The 22072-nt window shown below is 37.6% G+C and overlaps 1 protein-coding gene across 9 annotated transcripts in view; it reads left to right on the forward strand.

Annotated features, from left to right (window-relative positions):
• The window catches only part of ANKS1A (ankyrin repeat and sterile alpha motif domain containing 1A), a 158378-nt gene that overhangs the window by 850 nt on the left and 135456 nt on the right, over positions 1–22072 (forward strand). For 5 of the 9 annotated variants that reach the window (XM_067467989.1, XM_067467991.1, XM_067467993.1 and 2 more), the window contains exon 2: positions 6281–6349. The exons of the other annotated variants lie outside the window; for them this stretch is intronic. In XM_067467989.1, the coding sequence (XP_067324090.1) occupies positions 6281–6349 (69 nt within the window). The remainder of the gene's footprint in view (positions 1–6280; positions 6350–22072) is intronic. 9 annotated transcript variants of the gene reach the window in all.

Raw genomic sequence — 22072 nt, forward strand, 5'->3', positions numbered from 1 at the left:
CATAAGGGGGAAAGGAAAGGGCCTGAAGCTGTTAGGAATGGTGGGAGTTGGAGTCCAAAACACTTGGAAGGCAAGCCCAAGTTGGCCCACACCTAGTTTAGATGCACTCCCTGTGCAACCAATTTTGTATATGGCCACTGTCACTCCAAAAGGCCACTGTTACTCCAAATATTACACTGTTACTCCAAAATTGTTACTCCAATTTTACCACTGTAGAATTAAAGCAGTTTGACAGCACTTGAACTGCCACTTCTCAATGTTATGGACTCCTCTAATGTGTTCTTTGTTGACCCACAACCCTCTTTGGCTGAGAAGACAGAATCTATATAAATAAAAATGTAATGTTCATTTGTGGGATCAACATAACTCAAAAGCCACTGGACGAATTGAGACAAAATTTGGACACAATGCACCTAACAGTCCAACGAATGTCCATCACCCGTAAACACACACACACACACATCCCAGGAGAACAGAGTTAAAAAACCCCAAAAATACACTATATATACATATACACTCATACTCATATATATATACATATGCACACATTCATACACACACACACACACACACATATATATGCACAAACACACAGAAATATACACATGTACAGACACATACATATACATACACACATATACATATACACATGCATATATATAGATATATATATATATACATGCACAGATAAATACATATCCACATACATATATACACACACAAATATGCATATAGACAAGAACACATATACACACAATATGCATGTACACATATAAATACACAAATATATACGCACGCTTCTATACACCCATATGTATACTCACAAACACACATATATGCGCACACACGTAAACACATATACACACACAAACACATGCACACAGGTTGGGCCAAAGCATCGCGTGGCAGGGGACAGCTAGTACCTTGTAAAACTGCAATTCCCTTTGAGTCAAATTGGTGTCAGACTGCATTATTAGGCACCCCCTTTCTTTTAGGAGGTATTATTTCAGGCAGGCTGGTTTGGAGTGATGTATTCTTTAAAAGGGAACATTCTTATTTCCCTCATGGTACTTTTTTATTCCGAATGTTTACAGTCCATCCATGGTGAAAGTTATTTACCGCAATGGTTAGAGGATTGCATCTTGATTGTGGAGTGGAGTGGAGGCTTCTTCTTTGGAGGCTTTTAAATAGAGCCTGGATGGCCATCTATTAGGGCTGCTCTGAATGCAATTTTACTGCTTCTTGGCAGAATGGGGTTCGACTAGATGGCCTATAAGGTCTCTTCCAACTCTATGGTTGAGTCTGAATTGATGTTTTTATATGTGCTTGTGTTTTATTTTATTGTATTTTATATTGTGTTCACTTTTATGTTTGTTTTTAGGTACTTTGTGCATCTGTAAGCTGCCCCGAGTCCCTTCGGGGAGATGGTGGCAGGATATAGGAATAACATTATTATTATTATTATTATTATTATTATTATTATTATTATTTAATTTGTCACTGTTTGTCTAAATTGTGTGAGTATCTCTTTCTCTTAAGTCAAACCTTAGAAATATTTTCTTGGATTTTACTGTTTGTATGTCACATTACTGTATATACTCATGTGTAAATCTAGAAATGTTAGTTAAAAACACCTGGGCTGACTTATCAACAGGTCGGTGTAGGTACTGTCTCTAAACTCTAATAGAAAACACAATAATCTTCTCTGAGTGCAATAACAAAAGTGAAGAGCTTAGTTAAAATACCAACCCAAAAAAAACTGAACTGACTTTTCTATGGGTCAGTGTGAGTACTGTACCTTGACTCTTTTTTAAAAACTGAACTGTCCTCTTCTCTTAGTAGAACTTTGGCTGCTGAACTTGCTGACTAAAAGGTCGGTGGTTTGAATTTGGGGAGCGAGGTGAGCTCCTGCTGTTAGCCCCAGCTGCTGCCAATCTAGCAGTTTGAAAACATACAAATGTGCATAGATCAATAGGTATCACTTCAGTGGGAAGGTAACAGCACTCCATGCAGTCATGCTGGCCACATGGAGCCGTCTATGGACAACACCAGCTCTTCGGCTTAGAAATGGAGATGAGCACCACTCCCCAGAGTTGGACACAGCTAGACTTAATGTCAATGGGAAACCTTTACCTTTTATATGAGTCTACACTGCCATATCATCCAGTTCAAATATCATAATCTGGGATCAGAAACTGGATTTTATGGCAGTGTAGAAGGGGCCTTAGAGAACGTAAAAGAAATAAGAACACACTCTACTCTCCCTGGTGCAGCACCTTCTCACCTTTTCGGTGGGAAAATGGCAGTGGCGGCCAGGCCAGCGGTGACTAGTCCCAAGACAGCATTGGTGCTTTCCCTTCTCTGCAGAGTGACTCTTGGCTTTATCCACAGATCATATAAAATCCTTAATTTTTAAAATCCTTAATATACAGTACTTTATTTTGCAGTCTTTGTCTTTGACTGAAGGGTTGTGCCTGGATTTAAAATAAGTTCTATGTATTTCCCTATCACTGTCTTCTCTCTTTTCTTGTAGAGTACAGAACAGGGAAAAATGAATGGAACTTTTATGAGAAAGGCAAATGTATTTAGGGTAAACCAAAGTAGGTTTTCAACGTAGTGATTCTATGTGGTTCTCAGATTCTAGTAAGGATTAGAGATGCTACAGGTGATATTTTCCCCTCAGCTTCTGCAGTTTCCAGAATTTGTGGTGTCTTTCTGATAAATCCATCTCAACTTTGAACAATCCGGTTTCTGTTTCTTTAATTTTTCAAACTTTGTTTTATGTTGTTAGTTTCAAAATGGTGAGGAAGTGACTTGTGATTTCTATTTCTCTTTTTAATTGGGGCAGGAAAGATGTTGGATATTTCCATAAATCTTTGATTTCCTTGATAATTGAAGACCCCTAAGCACTGTGAATAGCACAAGTCATTTTCAGCTTGTCTTCAAAGCTCTTCGGGCATTTTGGTCTGAAGGGTGGTGGACTTGACTGATTGGTAATCATTAGTCCTAGAATCTATATTATAGACAAGAATAACAATGCACTGCTTTGCCTAAGAAAGCCCAATGAAATTCCCAGGGATAAATTTACAGGCAACTTGAAGGCATAAGCACACTTTTATTGGGACTTAAGTTTACTAGAACTCTTTTGTTGGCTGGAGTTTAAATAAATATCAGAAGTGCTATTCGAGAGTGAAACAACACTTGAAAAGCAAGGAAATAGAGCAGGAAAATTTTGCTAGTTGTAATGGAAGCCAGAATATAGTTTCTAGAATCTTAAAGGAACTGTGGCATTTTAAATTAGATGACAACTTCCTCTTTGAAACTGTCAGAGCCAGTTAGAATTGTTTCTGATGCTCTAATTTAAGCACACATCTCCATTGGAGAAGTTCCTTACAAGGTAGAAAAGCAGTAATTCTTATTATAATCCAAAATTACAATTTGTAAAGTTTTGAATTCATTACAGCTCTTTTTTAGATTAGCCAGTGAACAAAAGGTGTGGGGAAATGAGAGAGAGAAATGTTACTGAGTGGCTGCTCCAGTTTGTGACAATCTCACAGTGGAATTGAGAAAATGCTTTAAATGTTTTAGTTCCTTGGCTGTAATCTGTGATGTATTGTAGACTGTCGATCCCATTTTCAACCATCACTGTTAATGGGAGTTGCAGTCCATTGACATCTGGGTGACAACACATTTCTTTACCTAGATCTAGAACACTCAAAATTAATCTTTTTGCTAATGCTTTTCATCTGTAGTGATTACATCTGGTCTCTGCTTTGCAAGAATTTTGAGTTGTGTTAATGAGGAATTTGAATCCTTATTTACATAAAATATCCTGTATAAGAAGCATAAATTTATGTTTCCAGGTCAGATAACAAATTAGCTTAGAAAACACTCTATATATCCAAATTAACGTAACAAAAAAACAATCAAACAGTGAATATAATATAATTGGAGCCTATGATAGATTAAAACGCCAATAGTGGCAGTTCTTAAAGCCTGAGGAGGCAAAAATGATTTTTTTTCCTGCTGCTTAAAGTATAGAGAGAGTAAGTTAGCCTTCCTGGGAAAACTGTTGTAAATGCAAGAAACCACCAGTAAAAAGTCTTTCTTTCTCTTTAGTCACTAGTGAGATGTGATAGAAATACCCATAAAAGAGGTTCAAGGAATTATCTCACTGGATGGGTAGAAGGGTGCAGGGGAAGGCAGTCTAACAGGTATCTGTGCTATAACATAGTGCTTTTAGGATGAAGACGAGCATTTGAACTAAATTTGGAAATTTAGTGGAGACTACTGGGCTAGTTTCAGTACAAGTGAGATATATTATTTCTGTGTACTTTTGTTAAAAGTATTGCTGCAGTGTTCTGGAAATGGTATATATTCTAAACTTTTCAAAAACTGATTAGTTACTGGATTTATAGTCCTCTTTTCTCTTGAATGGGACTTGGAGTGGCTTACAATGTACCAGTATATTAAAATATATACATAAAGTTGTATAACATTTATGCATAAAGTTGCAGTATTAGCTAAGGACGAGTGTTGCTAGTCTAGGAAAGATCAGGGAATAGAGACTTCATTATTTTTGAGCTGGCATTGCATAGTGGTTTGAGTATTGGACTAAGACATCAAGAGACTAGGGTTTGAGTCATGGAAGACCACTAGGTGACCTTATACAAATCACACTCTTTTAGCCTGAGAGGATGGTATTGGTGAACAAATTCTGCCAAGAAAATCCCATCATAGTGTTACCATAAGTCAGAAATGACTTGCCACACAACAACAATAGACTTGATTTTCTGGTGACAGTTTAATTGGCCTTGGAGACTGCCCACCTTGAATTTTTGCAAGAACGTTATCTTTTTCAGAATATTACTTCTCAAAGCAGATGACTCTAGGCTCATCTACCCAGAGAATCTCTCCTGAAGTCAGTAGTGGTCAATGGAATTGAACGCCACCAAAAATCCAGAAAAATTAATAGCATCAATACTGTTATACTATTTATTCATATCCTTTCTCTTCTCACACACTCAATGGGACTCAATGTAGCTTTACACAATTCAAATATATAGGTAAGAGCACACAGCAGTACAATCGTACAAAAAGTTGACATATATACACATATATACATACACATACATACAGTATATATTTATATATCCATTATCTGGGCAGAGGCCACTAGGAGGTGCTAGAGAGAGAGAAGGATGGCTCATGGGTGAGGGGGGAGTTGAATGAGGAAAACAATTTCCCACGTTTTTGCTGGATATCCCACTCACCCCTTCCCATATCATAAACAAGGGTTATTACCACAACGAGGACATGGGCAGGGGGAATAACAGGAAAATGGGGAAATGGTTTTCCTCCTTCAACCCACTATCCACCCCCATAAAATTAAGTATCCTTCTCTCTCTAGCACCCCCTAGTGGCATCCACCCAAATAATTGAACTGTGTATATGTGTGTATACTGTGTGTGTGTGTATATATATATATATATAGAGAGAGAGAGAGAGAGAGAGAGAGATCATCAGTCTTTCTCCTTGTACACTTCGTCATTACAGCAAGAAATGTCCATGTTAATTTTTTTTTCAAGTGAGTATGCTTTATTACAGGTACAATTTAATCAAGAATGTAGAATTAGTTATCTGTTTTTGTAAAAAAATGTTGCAGGGTGCAGGGACTTTTTTGAAGTCCAAGGACATTCCTCCTTTTAGTTTTTTTTTCTGTATGAAATCCAGCTAGAAGAATATTGAAAGTAAATCTTTACAATTTTTTAATTATTTGTGTGTTATGTGTTTGTTTTTTACTGTTATTATATTATCAGCATGATAATTATTCAAAAGGAAAATGGTCGAATATGATTACTTGTGCCTTTTCTATGTCTGTCTCTCTGACTTTTGCTCTTTAGTCTGCCTTGTCTTTAAAACAATCTTAATATAATTTATGTTTCAAAGTATAACATACCATAACTTCTCTTTGATTTCTTTAATAGTAAATCAGTGTGTGGTATCTGAATCACAAACAGTGTAATCTGTAAACATATTAAATATTTTATTCAAACTTAACACTTTTCTACTATGGAATCTCATATTACGGTAATTACTTTGGGGATAATTGGTTCATGTCTCAAATGTTCAGTTAGTTTATGTTACCATTTTCATTCAATATGTATTGTTCTAGCTGTTTGAGACTGATATTAGATGTTGTTGAAATTGATCTGGGTGATATTTTGAATTAAAATCACAAAAGTTTTAATAGATGCTTCTTCACCTATAACTTTCCTAGGTTTTCCATACCCCCAAGCAGGTTACTGGCCATCCTATGGTATAAACTGCAATCCTACAAACATTTAATGTGAGTAAACAACTGAACTCCATAAGAGAGTTTGTTTGTGTTGAACTGCATGCTTCTTGGAATTGTTTGAAGCTTGTAACTTGGCATGTAGGCACATCCTGAGCATGGTTTGACTATCTGGAAAGTAGGAGTTTCTTGAAGTAATTGAACTGCAAATGTGTCTTTTCCAGAGGTAAAGTGTAGTGTTTGAGTCTAGCATGGTCATTAAAGATAGTGAATTAGCTTGGTGAAATTCCTAATGCAGGCTTGGATGATTCTAAACAGAATACTTTTGTTACATATGATACACAAACAGTAGGGCTATTGTGAATGTACACTTGCTGTGAAATGCCAGATTGCTCTTAGGAAAATAATAAACATCTAGAATTTGTACTGGTATCTCAAAATGAACTGCATTTATTGCTAGAGGAAATAATGACTTTTCAAATTTGCCATAAGCTAGAATTTTTTATTAGAGAAGTGTGTGTGTGGGGGGGGGGGGGGGGGTGAGTTCTTTGTTATTTTCATGATGCTGAAGATCTCATCACATATAGGCTATAGAAGAGATTTGAATCTTGAGCCACATTTCATAGTTAAGATAGAATAAGAGCTTCCAGACCTCAGGGCTTTGGAGACAAATGCATGCATGACTGCTGTGCAGTTCTGTTTCCTTGCTATGCTCTATCTGCCCTGTAGCATGTAATATTAACATTGGTCTCAGTTGAAAAAAAGCCTGTTACTGTAGTAATTGGTTAACTCATGTAATGTTTTATAGTTCAGGGGTATCTCCAGACTCCTTTCCCTCCCCCTACTTATTTAGACTGCATGCTGCAATTGGCTACTTCAGTGGAAATGCTAAAGTTCACATTATTCTGACATAGACTGACCAATGAAACAAGGAGTTGTAGTAAATTAGATCTGAAATGTATTTGATTGGAAAAAGAGACTGTTTTAGCTGTAAGTATTTGGTAAACTGAAGGATGTGCGCTCTAATTACTTGTAAACAGTGAAATGCCTTAGATACCTTGTGTCACACTCCTAGACTTCCTACGTGTATAGTTGAATACTAGATGTTTCTCAGTGAACACAGGCAGCACAAAAGAGACTCTTGTAGGCTTCACTGGAACTTGGCAAAAGTGTGGTTTGCACTGTGGCGGAAATGCTAGCTCTACAATGCAAGTGGTATTCGAAAGATTTACTATAAACATGAGTATTTCCTTATTTATATGAATTTATATAATTGCTTCTTCTTAAAAAAATCTACATTGCAGGAAACAGCTTTTCAAGCAAGGTATCTTGGAGCTCTGCTTTACAATTTAGTCATAAACTGTATGCAGGATAGAGCAAATATTTTATTTGTATGTGCTGCCTTTCTTCCAATTGCTGTCTTGTCTTTACAACAATCCTGTGAGGTAGGCAGCCTGAGAAATGATGAAATAAGATCCATGGCATCTTAGCTCAGTAATTAGTTGAACTGTTGTTGGATTTTTGGTTTAAGGTATTTTACTACATTCCTAAACCTTTTCTTCCTAATATTAATCGGTGCTCTCTAATTTTGATCTGACACATTTTGACCCTGAGGAGGGCTGATTCCAGTGTACAATGCCATATACAGAACATTGGCCTAGAAGTTTATAAAATCAGTAAATTGTATTTGCCCAGTCCTTTACTAATTATCTGAGTGTTGTTGCAAGGTACTGCCTCTGTTTCTGTGAATTACTTTCACTGTTGATCAAGACTTTGTGGGTCTTACTTATTGATAATGCACATGTATCCAAGATGTATGTTTTTCTTGACACTCTATGACATGAAGCATTTTGAGAGGTATTCTAAAAATAGAATGCGTTTCCTTATTATGTTTATTGTGGCACTGAATTATTGCCAATATGGCCCCTAACTGTAATTTACCAATAGCTCCTGCACTTTTGCACTGCCCCCTGCCCTATAGACCTGGCATTCCAATGCCAAATGACATTAGCCTTTCAGCCCTAACTTTTATCGGACTTTGCACTTCTCCATTAGCCTTGTCCTGAAACTTTTGCAGAAACACAGCCCTCCGAGCTCAGTATTTATTATTGTTCAGGGATTGTTTTTATGATCTTGTGTTCTTGTGATATGTTTATTTTATTTTGATCATTTTGTTTTTGATTTTGTTTTATTGTGTTGTGTTTTAATCTATGTTTTTCCGGTCCTTCCCTATGTAAGCCACCCCAAGTCCTTTCGGGGAAATAGAGGCGGCGTATACAAATTTAATTATTATTATTATTAATATTATTATCTGGAAGCTGCTGTGAGTCCCCTTCGGGGTGAGATAGAGCAGGGTAAAAATACAGTAAATAAATAAAACATTATTAAGCTTGTGGTCTGTTTCTCTCGTTCACCAAAGTCTGGGTGATGGGCTAGATATTGTCTGAAACTCAATTGCATTTGGTCTATATTTAGCCTGTTCTGATTGAGATTACACCTCTCAAAAAGAAGTACAAAGTCTACAGCTTCATAGAGCCAACTATTTTGCTACAGATCTAGTTGTGATAATTGTACAGATTGCCTTTCACTAAGTGAGGCTCCTGTGCTGGCTCTGATTCAGAAAGAACCATAACACTATGTAACACAATTTGAAATTTTTTTTTGTTCCTGGTTTGAAAGTGTTCTTTCCTGTTTAATTGTGCAGTACTTTGAAAGTAGTTGTTATACTCCAGACATTTTATGGTTGAGCGTACTATTATTATTTCCTTCAGTCTTTCGTTGGTAATTTGCCTTAATGAAAATATGCCATTGTTACCTTGCAGATCGCAAGCAAGTTTTTGCAGTTTAATAAACCTTTTACATGTTTTAATGATAGAACCAATCAGGAAATGACATTTATAACCCAATAACAAAAAATGTATGACATACAGAATCTGTGTATTTTCAGGTTAGACTACTTAAATGTTTTGCACTGCTATGCTTCTCTGAAAACTGTTCAGAAAGAAGTGGAAAATACAGCTGTGCAGTTGCATTAGGGTTGGAATAAAAGGAACCTATTTCCATGTGATGGCATTCAAGTGGTGACCTGTTCTGGCAGTTCCACTAATTGATATTGTCTGTAGAAAGCTTACAAGATGCCCATGTTGGTCTTTTGGGCTTGACAAAATACTGTTGTTGTTTTGTCAATATATATATTTGATTACATTTACTATCATTTTACAATTCTTTTTTACCTGATGTGGCAACTAAAAAAGCCAATGCAATTCTGAACTGCATCACTAGGAGTATAGCGTCAAGATCGAAGGAAGTCATAGTCCCACTTTATTATGTTTTGGTCAGACTTCACCTGGAATTCTGTTTATGACAGTTCAGGAAGTATATTGACAAGATGAAACGTGTCTAGATAAGTGACCAAAATGATCAAAGCTTTGGAAACCAAGCCATAAGAGGAATGACTTAGAGAGCTGGGTAGGTTTGGCTTGGAAAAAAGAAGGCTGTGAGGGGCCATGTTTAAATATTTACTTATTTTTCCCCCTCAGTGTTCATAAAAACAGTGAAACAAACGTATATGCACGAACTAGTACAATACTTCCTAACAGCTATACAATATTCGTATTTGGTTATATTCTCCCCTCCTCCCACCCTGCCCAGTTTAGTGACAAGTTTAAATATTTTAAAGGATGTCACATTTAGGAGGGTGTGAACTTGGCTTTATTTATTTATTTATTTATTTATTTTGCTGCTCTAGAGGCTAGAGCACAGTGTAATTGATTCAAATGGCAGGAACTTAAACTTTAGGGAAAACATCTTTATGATAAGAACTGTTCGACAATGGAGTGTGCTGCTTTAGTGCCTGAGAGAATCTTTTCTTTAAGTTTTTAAGGAGAGGATATATGGCCATCTGTCAAGGTGCTTTGATTATATTTTCCTCCATAGCAAGGAGTAGGTCTTGTTGTTTTTTCCAATTCTTATGTTATTTTCCTATTGGCATTGTATGTTTTTAGCTTTCTATGGTGGTTGGATTGTGTGTCATGTAAGTCAAGAGGTTATGCTGATCATGGCAGTGCTGCTAGTTGGGTCTCCTGGGTCAGGAATCTGTTGAGGAACCAAACAAAATGTGCCAAAAAGCTGCTGGGCAGCAGTAGCAATGAAACTGTGATACTGATGTGATTTAGACACAACAGGTTGGAGTGCAAAAGTAGGAATAAAATGTAAAAACATTGGCTAGGATAAAAAAATGAAGCAGGAGAGTGACTGATTGGATTTTGTAAGGTTAGTGTTTTTTCATTGCAAACATATTGCAATTCTTTAAATAACCAAAGAAGCAACTGTATCCATGTACATTACCTTATGGCCAATCTAGAAATAACTATGTAATTGGAAACAGAAGATGGAAAATTCCATTCTTCCTGCAAAAACAAGACCAGGAGCAGATCATGGCACAACCATGTACTGCTGGTATCAAAAATTTAAGCAATATTGAAGAACACTAAATTATCATGCCAAAGTAAAATCTAAAGATTTTCCTGTAGAATGTAAAGATAATGTAAAATATGTGTGCACTATTAGTTGTAATTGACTGGAAGCAGAAGGAATGGTGGACTGAAGCCAGGGATGAATGCATAAAGGCGCTATCTTCAACAATAAATAAAGAGCAGTTTCAATGGATGACAGAAGGAACTTCAAGCAGTTAAGAATATAAAAGAAGGACAAATAAAACGTGACAGAAATGGGGTCAGAACTCTGAATGCAACTGTTCAGTGACTTGTAACAAAGAGAACTACTGTAACAATTCAAGAGAAATAAAATATGTCAATTAAAAGTTAGGAAAAGGAACCTCTTCCAAAAGATTAAAGAAATCAAAGGCAAATTTAAATCCTGAGTGGAGGTGTTATATAATCAGCAGGAAAACACATGGCTAAGTACAAATGAAAAGGTGATGCAAAGAACACGGAAGTTTCTGGAGTATAACAACTGCTTTCAAAGTAGATACCACACAATTAAACAGGAAATAACATTTTCAAACTGGAAACCTTCAGTATAAATTCCAATCCACAGAATAGGTGCCACAGGTAATTGTAAAGTGATGCTCAAAGTTCTACGTACAACAAAGACTTTCACCACATATGGAGCAAAAAATGTCAAATATCCAAGCTAGGTTCAGAAAAGGAAAAGATACTAGAGATTATACTGCAGTGCAGACATATGTTGGATAATAACACACCAAAGATTTTTTTTAAAAGCCTGTGCTTCATAGATTATAGCAATAGAATGATTTTCATTTGGAAAGAGGGTCAGGTAAGGCTGCCTTTTATTGCCTGATCTGTTTTACCTCTGCACTGAATAAAGTAGGTTTAGTCTCAGAAGCAGGAAGAAAATAGCAGCAAATAACAAACACTTGTAATAATTAACAAAGAAAGTCAAGGACGAATCTGCAAAAGCAAATATACAGTTAAAATAATGAAAATAAAATAATGACCACGTATTATTTACATAACTAAAGTAAGTGATAAAGACATTGAAATAAAGTTTTTGTATGTGAACCATTAAACAAAATGGAGATTGCAGTTAAGAAATCAGAAGAGGACTGTTTGGAAAGGCAGCTATGAAGGAACTACACAAGAACCTTGTGTATTTATACTATCAGAAGCAAACCAAGAGTACAGTTGTAATGTATTTTTTTTAAAAAAAAACCACAGTTTAAAGACTTGGCATTATACTAAATGTCCTTTGATCAGTAGTTGGCCACTTGGAGTGCCTCTGGTGTTGCTGTGCAAAGGTCCTCCATTGTGGCTGTGGCAGGGCTCAGACTTCATTGTAATACGTGGTCTGTGGTTTGCTCTTCTCCACATGCACATGTCTTGGACTCCACTTTGTGGCTCCAGTTCTTAAGGTTGGCTCTGCATCACGTGGTGCCAGAGCACAATCAGTTCAGCGCCTTCCAAGTCTTCCAGTCTTCTGTGTGCCCAGGAGGAAGTCTCTCATTTGGTGTCAGCCATGGCTTGAGGTTCCAGGTTTTAACCTGCTACTTTTTGACTCTTGCTTGCTGAGGTATTCTTGCGAGTATCTCTGTAGATCTTAGAAAACTATTTCTTGATTTAAGGTGTTGCTATGCTGGCTGATATCTGAACAGGACATAGACCAGAGATGTCACTGCCTTGGCCTTTCATTACTGGCTGGTACTTCCCGGCGGATGTTAGGTGGTGCAATGCTGGCTAAACAGTATAATTTCTCCAGTGGTGTAGAGTGCAAACATCCTGTGATAATACGGCATTAAGAGCCACACCTACTGTTTTAGCGTGGTGAGATGTGTTCCACACTGGGCACGCGTACTCAGTAGCAAAGCAGAAGGGCCGATGCCTTCACTATATCTGGTTGTGATACCCAGGTTGTGCCAGTCAGCTTTTGTATGATATGGTTTCTAGCCCCCACCTTTTGCTTGACACTCAAGCAGTGCTTCTTGTAGGTCAGAGCACAGTCCAGGGTAACTCCCAGGTATTTGGGTGTGCTGCAATGCTCCAGTGGGGTTCCTTCCCAGATAGTTCTCAGAGCTCAAGATACTTTGCTGTTCTTAAGATGAAAAGCACACACCTGTGTTTTAGATGAATTAGGAATCAGCTGATTTCCCCTATAAAAGGCAGTAAAAGCACCTAAAGCTTCGGAGAGCTTCTGTTCAGCCATTTCAAAGCTCCCTTCTTGGGCAGTGATGGCATGATTGTCAGCATAGATGAAGCTTTCTGACACTTCTTGCAGTTGCTGATCATTTGTGTAAATATTAAACATTGATGGAATGAGCACATTCCCCCAAGGCAGGACGTTCTTCTGTTTTGATCCCAATATAGAAAGATAGATTGTTGAATACTAATGTTAGATTTGCCCATTCCATCCTATTTCCATTTTTTATGTATGATTGTGAAAGCTGGTACAAAGAAAAAAATGAATTGGAAAAGTGTTTTTGGATAAGAGTCCTAGAGAAAATCAATGTTGAACTCTCTCTAGAAGCCAAGTTTACTAAATTGAGACTGTTGTACTCTGATCATATCATGAAAAGATCTAACTCACTAGAAAAGGCAATAATGCTTGGTAAAATAGAACTGGAATAGCTTTATTTGTCATTGTGTTATTGCAGAACAAAATTACATGCCTTCACCTGCACACACCACATTACAACACACCCATTCCTCCATATCTCACCACTACTACACAGCCACCAAAGCCACATCAATGCGAAACCACAGAGTTCAACATAGCCACAGCTCTAAGATGAAAGCCATCCTTCAGTCTCTTTGCCCTTGTCTTTGTCACCTTGTAATGTCTGCCAGGTGGCAATAACAATAATAAAAAGAATATGCTGGGTGAGATGGATCCCCAAGAATGCTCTGGGCTTTATTAAGGCAATGGGAATTATGAAGTTCTTCCAAAGAGGGGAGAAGGGCAACCAATGATCCGCTGTGCAGAAGTAGTGACCCTTTGGAGCACCTTCCTATCTGCCACTGTGCAGCTACCACACTTTGCAAAGATGCAGTAGGTTAGGGCACACTATAACACAGCGGTAGAAACTCACCAGTAGTTTTTCATTCTTTTGGTGGTTTCTTAGGAGTCTCATGTAGAACAGTCTCTGCTGGGCCCTCTTAACCAGTGCTGCTGCATGGGTGCGCCAGGTCAGATCCTCCTTAACAGTGATACCCATTAACTTAAAACTGGCCACCTGCTCCACTTCGTTTCCATTTATGACCAAGGGCTGAATTTCTGGTTTGTTCTTCCTATAGTCTACTAAGAGCCCCTTGGTCTTATTGTTGTTAACAACCAGATTATTGTCCCTACATCAGGAGAGCAGCTGGTCTACCTCATCCCAATCAGCCGACTCATCTCCTTCAGAGATAAGCCCCACCACGGTTGTATCATCTGCAGATTTGGTGATAATATTGCTATGGTGGACCTGGGGGGAGGGGAGGGTACAATCAAATGTGTACAAAGTGAAAAGCAGAAGACTCCACAGCCCTGTGGCGTCCCAGAGTTGAGAGTGAGAGCTGATGATCTAATGTAACCCTCTGGGAATGTCCAGACAAGAAGTCCATAATCAAGGAACAGATTGAATATGACAATCCAAGATCCATGAGTTTAGACACCAGTCTATGTGGAAGGATTGTGTTGAATGCAGAACTAAAGCCTGCAAAAAGCATCCTCACATAATTCCTCCCTCGTTCCAAGTGAGCCAGAGCAGTGTGGAGTGTGATGGCTATAGTGTCCTCTCTTAATCTGTTGGCTCTATATGCAAACTGATGTTTTCCCAGTGCATGTGGAAGGCAAGAAAGGATATACCTGCAGACCAGTTTTTCAAGGCACTTCTTGATGATGGAAGTGAGTGCCACTGGTCTGTATTCCTCAAAATTCCAAGTAGGTAACTTCTTTGGTACCGGAACAATGATTGAGGCCTTCAAACAAGATGAAGTAATAGACTGAGATAAAGACCAGTTAAAGATCACAGTAAATATACAGGCCAATTTGGATCATAGTAGAAACACCGGCCAGGAAGTAGGAAAAGAGGAAGACTACATTCCAGATAGACTCAATCAAGGAAACCATGGTCTAAATCTGTAAGACTTACGTAGAGCTGTCAGTGACAGGGTAACATGGAAGTCTTTCATTCATAGGGTTGACATAAATAAAAGTCAACTTACAACTGTGAACAATAAAAGCAGTTATTAGTTACTCTGTATTTCATATGATCCTTAAGATTCATGTTCAAGGCAGTGTATAATTTATTAAGTAAGGTAAAACCTTAACTGTTGATATATCCAGGACTGTTAGATATTAGAGTAACTAAAAGTGATTGAATACTGCAATAGTAAAGACTGTTTCTGATCAAGAACCATCTTAGCATAATAGAGGATTGGGCTTTATTTAGTTTTCATGTTGCTTCTATTGTTTACCAGTAGCATATAAAACCACATTACGCTGAGTCAGTCTCAGAACACTGTTCCATTTAGCACAGTATTGACTGCACTGACAGTAGGTCACTGAAATTTCAGACAGACAGCTGTACCTGGAAGTGTCATAAATTGCATCAAATTGCAGGCAAAGAATGCACACTGCAACCTCAAGTGTAGACAGCCCCCCTTCGTTGTTTCTTACCCACAATAAGCCTCTATTTTATGGGGGAGGGGTGAGCTTTATTCCAATTCAGTTGTACAAATCAGATGGTTTCCTTTTTGAAAACTGCTTTAATTTTTACACTTAAACCTGTGGGAATTAAAGAGTGGGGAGGAGGGAAGAGTGCTACAGGAACTTTAATCAGTTAGTAATTTTGAAGTGCTTGACAATTTATGAAAATCAAGGTGTTCAGAAAAAGCGAGCAAGAGTTTTTCTAAAAAAATTAAATCATCAAGATGACTTTTGATTGAACCTTGCTTCACCCATTCTTCCCCTCCCCCCATCCCTGTTTTCAGATATTTCCATAGTGGTGCCCACAGATCTTCTACAGTACTAACTTTTCTATTAATTAATTTTTTTTTAGAAGAGGCTGCTGTTTCAAATGGAATATAGAAATGCATTACTATGTGTTGTATTAGAGATTATATGATTGGAAGACAGCTCATATAATCAATCTTTTCCTTCCTCTCTTTCCTTATTCAGTCCTCTCTGTCCACCCAAAAAACCTTCCAGTGAACTAGGCACCAGTCTTAAAACATGTGGGTGGGCCATAGGAGACTGCAATGCAAGTGAGGAATGGAGTGGTGGGATTTTACACCAGAAGAATTTATGCTGGCTCAAGATCTGACTTCCGCCCTCAAGCATTTCCACATTGCAGACTGAAATCTGCAATAATCCTCTTCTCCAAATTTCTTGCATAGCAAAACTTGTAGGTAAAGGAAAGGAACTTGAGCTGTTTGGACATATGGTTTTGATTGCATAGATTCATAACATGTCGAACAGAGATGTCCTGGAGCATCTACTTAAACTAATTTCTAGTAACATGTCATGATTCTCTTGCTGAGAAAAGTCACATCTGCCTTAGTTGTTAGGCTTGAGATGCAAGCAGGATTACTTGGAGCCTCAAACTCATGTATGCTCAAGAGATTATTATTTGCATAATTTTTATAATGGGGCCAATGTGACATAGTGGTTTGAGCATTTGACTCTGGAACCAGGGTTTGAATCTTCACTCAACTATGCAAATGTACTGGGTGACTTTGGAGAAGTCACACTCTCTTGGCCTCAGAGAGTGTGACTTCAAAAAGCAAAGCCCCTTTGGACAAGTCTTGTAAAGAAAACCCATAATAAGGTTGCCTTAGGGTCGCCATATGTCAAAAATAATCTTGAAGACACACAATAACAACAATGTATATTAAGAATTATTTAAAATAAAACGTTCATGATCCGTGAGCTCTAAAAAAAATCCTCTAAAAATCAGTACAGATGGTTAACAAACACTACGATCTTTGCCCCATTTATGATTATATTGTTTACCATTTTGTTTGTTTATTTTTCTTGATAGAGTTTCACATGATTGTTAACCTGCAGAGTTTTCTACCGTCTTCACTTTATATTAGCAGAATGAGTCCAGTCACTTGTCTCTTTGCACTCTGATTGGTGAATGTGTTAATAAAGAGGTTGGACAGGATCCCAGAAATAGGAGTAAAAAGAGGTCTCATTGACTGAACTGGAGTTGGAGCTTTCTGACATAAATGTTCTGGAATGCTTTTTTTTGTCGTGTCAGGAGCAACTTGAGAAATTGCAAGTTGCTTCTGGTGTGAGAGAATTGGCCGTCTGCAAGGATGTTGCCCAGGGGACGTCTGGATGATTTGATGTTTTTATCATCCTTGTGGGAGGCTTCTCTCATGTCCCCGCATGAAGAGCTGAAGCTGATAGAGGGAGCTCATCCGCCTCTCCCCGGATTCGAACCTGCGACCTGTCCTGCCGGCTCAGGGTTTAACCCACTGCACCACCGGGGGTTTCTGTAATGCTGAATTACAAAAAATATAATTAATCAAGCTCCAAATCCTCTAAAGCTTGTTCTCCACAGTATATCGGTATACATTTGTATATGATGCTACACCAGGCATGGGCAAACTTCACCCCTCCAGGTATATTGGACTTCAACTCCCATATTTCCTAACAGCCGGTAGGCTGTTAGGAATTATGGGAGCTCGGGAGTTGAAGTCCAAAACACCAAACTTTGCTGATGCCTGTGCTACACCATAGAAAATAATATGAAAGCTTTTGGTTTTGTAAAACATGTCTCTCTTTGCAACAGAATCAAAAAATTTGCTTGGAGCTAGATGAAGTAGGGATTCCTGGAAAATATTCGAATACAAAACTAGAAAGAAATTTAGATTTTGGAAGCTCACATGGTTATTCTTATTTGTGGCACTCCAGAGGCCTTAACATTCCTGGATTAATATTTTAACTTCAAAACTATTTGTTCCGACTAATTATTTAAGAGTAGGAAGAGTATGTGACTTCTGCTTTCTCACTGAACACTATGTATGTGGTGTTCTGTTGCAATATATTACTTCCGTAAGTAGGGAAATGATATTGCACTCTCCAAAAATATCTCCAGTTGAGTTCAGTAAAAGGGTTTCATATTGGCCAATATCTTTTCTAAAGCATATTTTGGAGCTGATCTCTATGGAGAAGGAGATCACATGGTGGGATCCTTTTGAAATTCTGCTACTTCCTAGCTCTAATGCTAGGAAGCACTTTTCAACAATAAAAAATTAACACATTTGGTTTTGAAAGAGGGCTGAACTGGGCTGGCACCTATCTTCTGAGAGATGCTACTTTTCTGAAGTGTTTCAGGGCAGGTTGACATAAATGAACTTTACTCAGGTGAAGCATCATACTTTATGCAATGCCTTTAGAAAAATTATGTGATTTAACTGATCGTTAGTGTTGGTTGATATCCAGTTTACTATCATGCATCTATAGATATTAGATAGCAAAATAATGAGAAACTAAAGATATTCTATGACATTTAACTTAATTTTCTTTACATTTGTATGATTTCCAGTTAACACATGTTAAAAACTATTTTAAAAGTTAAAAAAATCAGCACAACCAAGGTAGCATAATAGAAACTAAATACTCTTGAATAATCAAGCAAATTCTCCTTTCTTTTGGTGGTCTTATCTGCACTATAAGCACCTGTCTTTTTGTTTTCTGGAAGAAAATACTAGCTTACATAGCTTACCTTTTTAAAAAGAAAAAGATTGGCTGTCTTTTTTTCATCTTAGAAAATAGTTGAATTTGGTTTCCGATGGTTCCTATATGGCCAGAGTATAATATGAGGCAGTTACTTAGCAATATACTTTTGTATTTTGCATGGCTGTGCCCTAGATCACAGCTTCTTAAACTGTAGGTCCAGTACCTAAATGGCTCAATGTTGGGGTCCTGAAAATTTTGGCAACAGTAAAAGTATTCTGATTCTCACCTAGTGGCTGTTTAGGCACTTACACTAATCTATTGTACAGTGTTTATAGTGGACAAGGAGACATAAAAAGGAAAACCAGCCTGTTTAACAAGCCTTGCAAATACTGATTTGTTATCAGTGAATGTTTGACTTTTATATCTATTAAATATACCTATATTCCTGGAGTCACGTAAAAATCTATCAGGCAGAAAAGGGTTGTGAGTGGAAAATTTTAAGAACCCCTTCTTTCTCTGGCTGCTAGTTGTAGGTAAGTCATTTACAAAGTAGATTAGTGGTTCTCAAACTTTGTTCCATAGAAGTGCTTTCTATGTCTTGGGCTTTGAATATAACTTCCAGGAATTTTTGTCTAAAACATTTGGAGGAGCAAAGATTGAGAACCGCTGGTTCTGACTGCTCCAGTATGTTGGTTTGCAAGACCACATAGGCCATTTGTAGCATATCACTCTCTTCTGGCAAAAAGCAAAGTTTTGTGGCAGCTTAGATAGTAACAAATTTGTTAAAGTATAATATTCTGTGACCTGGAGTGCAGTTCTTTTAGTGTATGGTATCATATGTTCTGCTGAGTTATGTACCACATCCTTGGGTTTCATATTATTGTAAACCGGGAAATAAAATGTAGCTAACGAAAGCAACTGTATTAGCAGTATTAGTAATTCTGGTAGTCCAGTTCTCTCAAAAGCTTTTTACAATTAACCAGTGTAAACAAAATCATGTCAACATGACGCTAGCATTCAGTTGTTTCCCTGTACCATCTGAATCAAGTACGGCTGGGCAGACCCAGACTGGTGTTTGGATACAATGGTCAGCTGCCAATGTACCAAACCTGGAAGGAGGGTATGTTAGCCATGCGTTTCCACTTCATTCTCTATAATTACAGTGGTATCATGTCATGGATTCAGTAATGGAAGAAATCTGCAAATGTGTGTAAATGAACAAATATTGCTGTACCTTGTAAGATACGTTTAATGTAGGTTGCTGTTTGTTGCCCAGAAATATATACAAATGGTATATATTTTTATATGTATGTTGTACTAGCCTCATGAATTTTTGGAAAACTCTAGTCACACTGCTGGTTGGTTTCTAGTTCTAAGATGCAAAATGCATAAAGAACTCAAGGAAAAGTATTTCAGATGCTTCTGACATATGCATTTCTTTGACGGTATGATTGGACAATATCCAGTGCCATGTGAGTAGATATCAAGTCATGCAACTGGTCTTGTTGAATCTCTACAGCAGGGGTCCTCAAACTAAGGCCCGGGGGCTGGATGTAGCCCTCGCTCAGAGTAAACCTAAGTCTGAAATGACTTGAAAGCACGCAACAACAACAACAATCCTATCTCATCAGCCAAAAGCAAGCCAACACTTCCCACTGAAATACTAATAAGTTTATATTTGTTAAAGTTGTTCTTCGTTTTAATTATTGTATTGTTTTTAAGTGTTTTTGCACTACAAATAAGATATGTGCAGTGTGCATAGGAATTCATTCATGTTTTTTTTCAAATTATAATCCGGCCCTCCAACAGTTTGAGGGACTATGATCTGGCCCTCTGTTTAAAAAGTTTGAGGACCCCGCTCTATAGGGTTGGGTAGGTATATGTTCAGTAGAATTCACTGGTGTAAGTGCTCAGTATATGGATTGAATTTTGGAAATTGATCCCAAAGTTTGAAGCTGATGGTACCTTACTTCCATAGTTGGATATAAGTCTGTGTGCTTTAGGATCAACATTTCTAAGGTGAGTGTGCATAATAATAATAGTAGTAGTAATAATAACAATAATATGAAATCCAGCATATATATCTAATTTGCTGTGTTATACTGTGTTTTTGTGTCAGAATAATAACAACAACAACAACAACAACAACAATTTTATTTCTTGCCCTCCTCTCTTTGTGGTTCAAGGTGGGTTACAGTATAATTAAAACAAGTGAACATTGTAAAAATACTAATATACATATATTAAATTGTATTTCTATAAAATATACATATTAAAACACACAAAACATAGATTAAACAAAGGACACGTGTTTAAAAGTCATGTTTAAAAACTGTCTAGGTGTACACATATTTTCATAACTGAACATGTATCATTGTAATAACCAAACCATAGAATTCAAGTGCAAGAGAGGATTGGCAATCACAGGATTTCAAAAGATGAAAATATGTTTGGAGGAGAATCCCTAAGGAAGGGAACTTGGAGCAGTCGAGTGATGCTTGAGCATTGCCGTTAGCTGAGCTCCCTGGCTGTTGCTGGTGTGTACAGAAAAGGAAAAGAAGTAACAGGGAATTAGAATACAATATGTTAAAGGATAATACATTAGCAGGAATCTTGCTTTGTTCAGTCATGCTTAGTAATGACCTCTCGTCCATTTGAACTGCTTGGTGTTCCACACCCAATGTAGCAAACAACTCTTAGGCAGGGAAGGTCTTGCATTACTATAAGAAATGCTACAGGCAATGGGTGTACACTAATGCTTTCCCATATGCATTGTTTGCTCAGCACTTTCTCCTCCTATTTTCTTGTGGCAATATTTGTAGGTCTCAAGCATTGTAAAGAACTACAGCTATAAAGGGTAGACTGTCCTTTATAATTATGAGAATACAGAGATACAAGGTCATCTTTTTTAAAGTGCAAACAATCCTAATAAGGCAGAGATGAACTATGCAGATCTGGCCCAGACACCTTGCCAGGTTTTATTTAAATGGATTTTAGTTGCTTTCATCTGAGAATTGGAAAATGTAGTCAGTAGGTTCCAATGACAATATGGTCTTGTGATGACAGAATTGCCAAAACAGTGTTTGGCTTTCAACATGGTTTCATCTACAGTATGACCCCCATATCCACAGAACTGGTATGTACAGCTTACCAGATCCACAGTTTTGCGTACTTAATTTTACTTACTCACTGAGGGCCTCCTGTATAGGCTGCACCTTGTTTTCATTATCTCCATCATTCATCCCATTGAAAATGCTAGGATTTGTTTTTTTCCCCATCATTCATCCCATTGAAAATGCTAGGGTTTGTTATTATTAGCATTTTTACTTTTGCATATAAAGTCCAGGAACATATCTCCTGTAGATACATGGGCAGCATGGTCATGTTCTAGCAACATTTTCTCATGATGTGTCACCTGCATCTTTGGCTGGTATGCACAGAGGATCTTCTCAAGATGCCGGTCATAGATGCAAGTGAAATGTCAAGAAAGAAATGCTGCTAGAACACAGCCATGCAGCCCGGAAACCACACAACACCCAGTGATTCTCGCTGTGAAAGCCTTCAACAATACTTCAGACTCTAATTCAGGCAACCTTAAACTGCAGCCCTCCAATTGTTTGGGCCTCCCAA

Source organism: Anolis sagrei, chromosome 4, assembly GCF_037176765.1.
Source record: "Anolis sagrei isolate rAnoSag1 chromosome 4, rAnoSag1.mat, whole genome shotgun sequence".
Classification (NCBI taxonomy): domain Eukaryota; kingdom Metazoa; phylum Chordata; class Lepidosauria; order Squamata; family Dactyloidae; genus Anolis; species Anolis sagrei.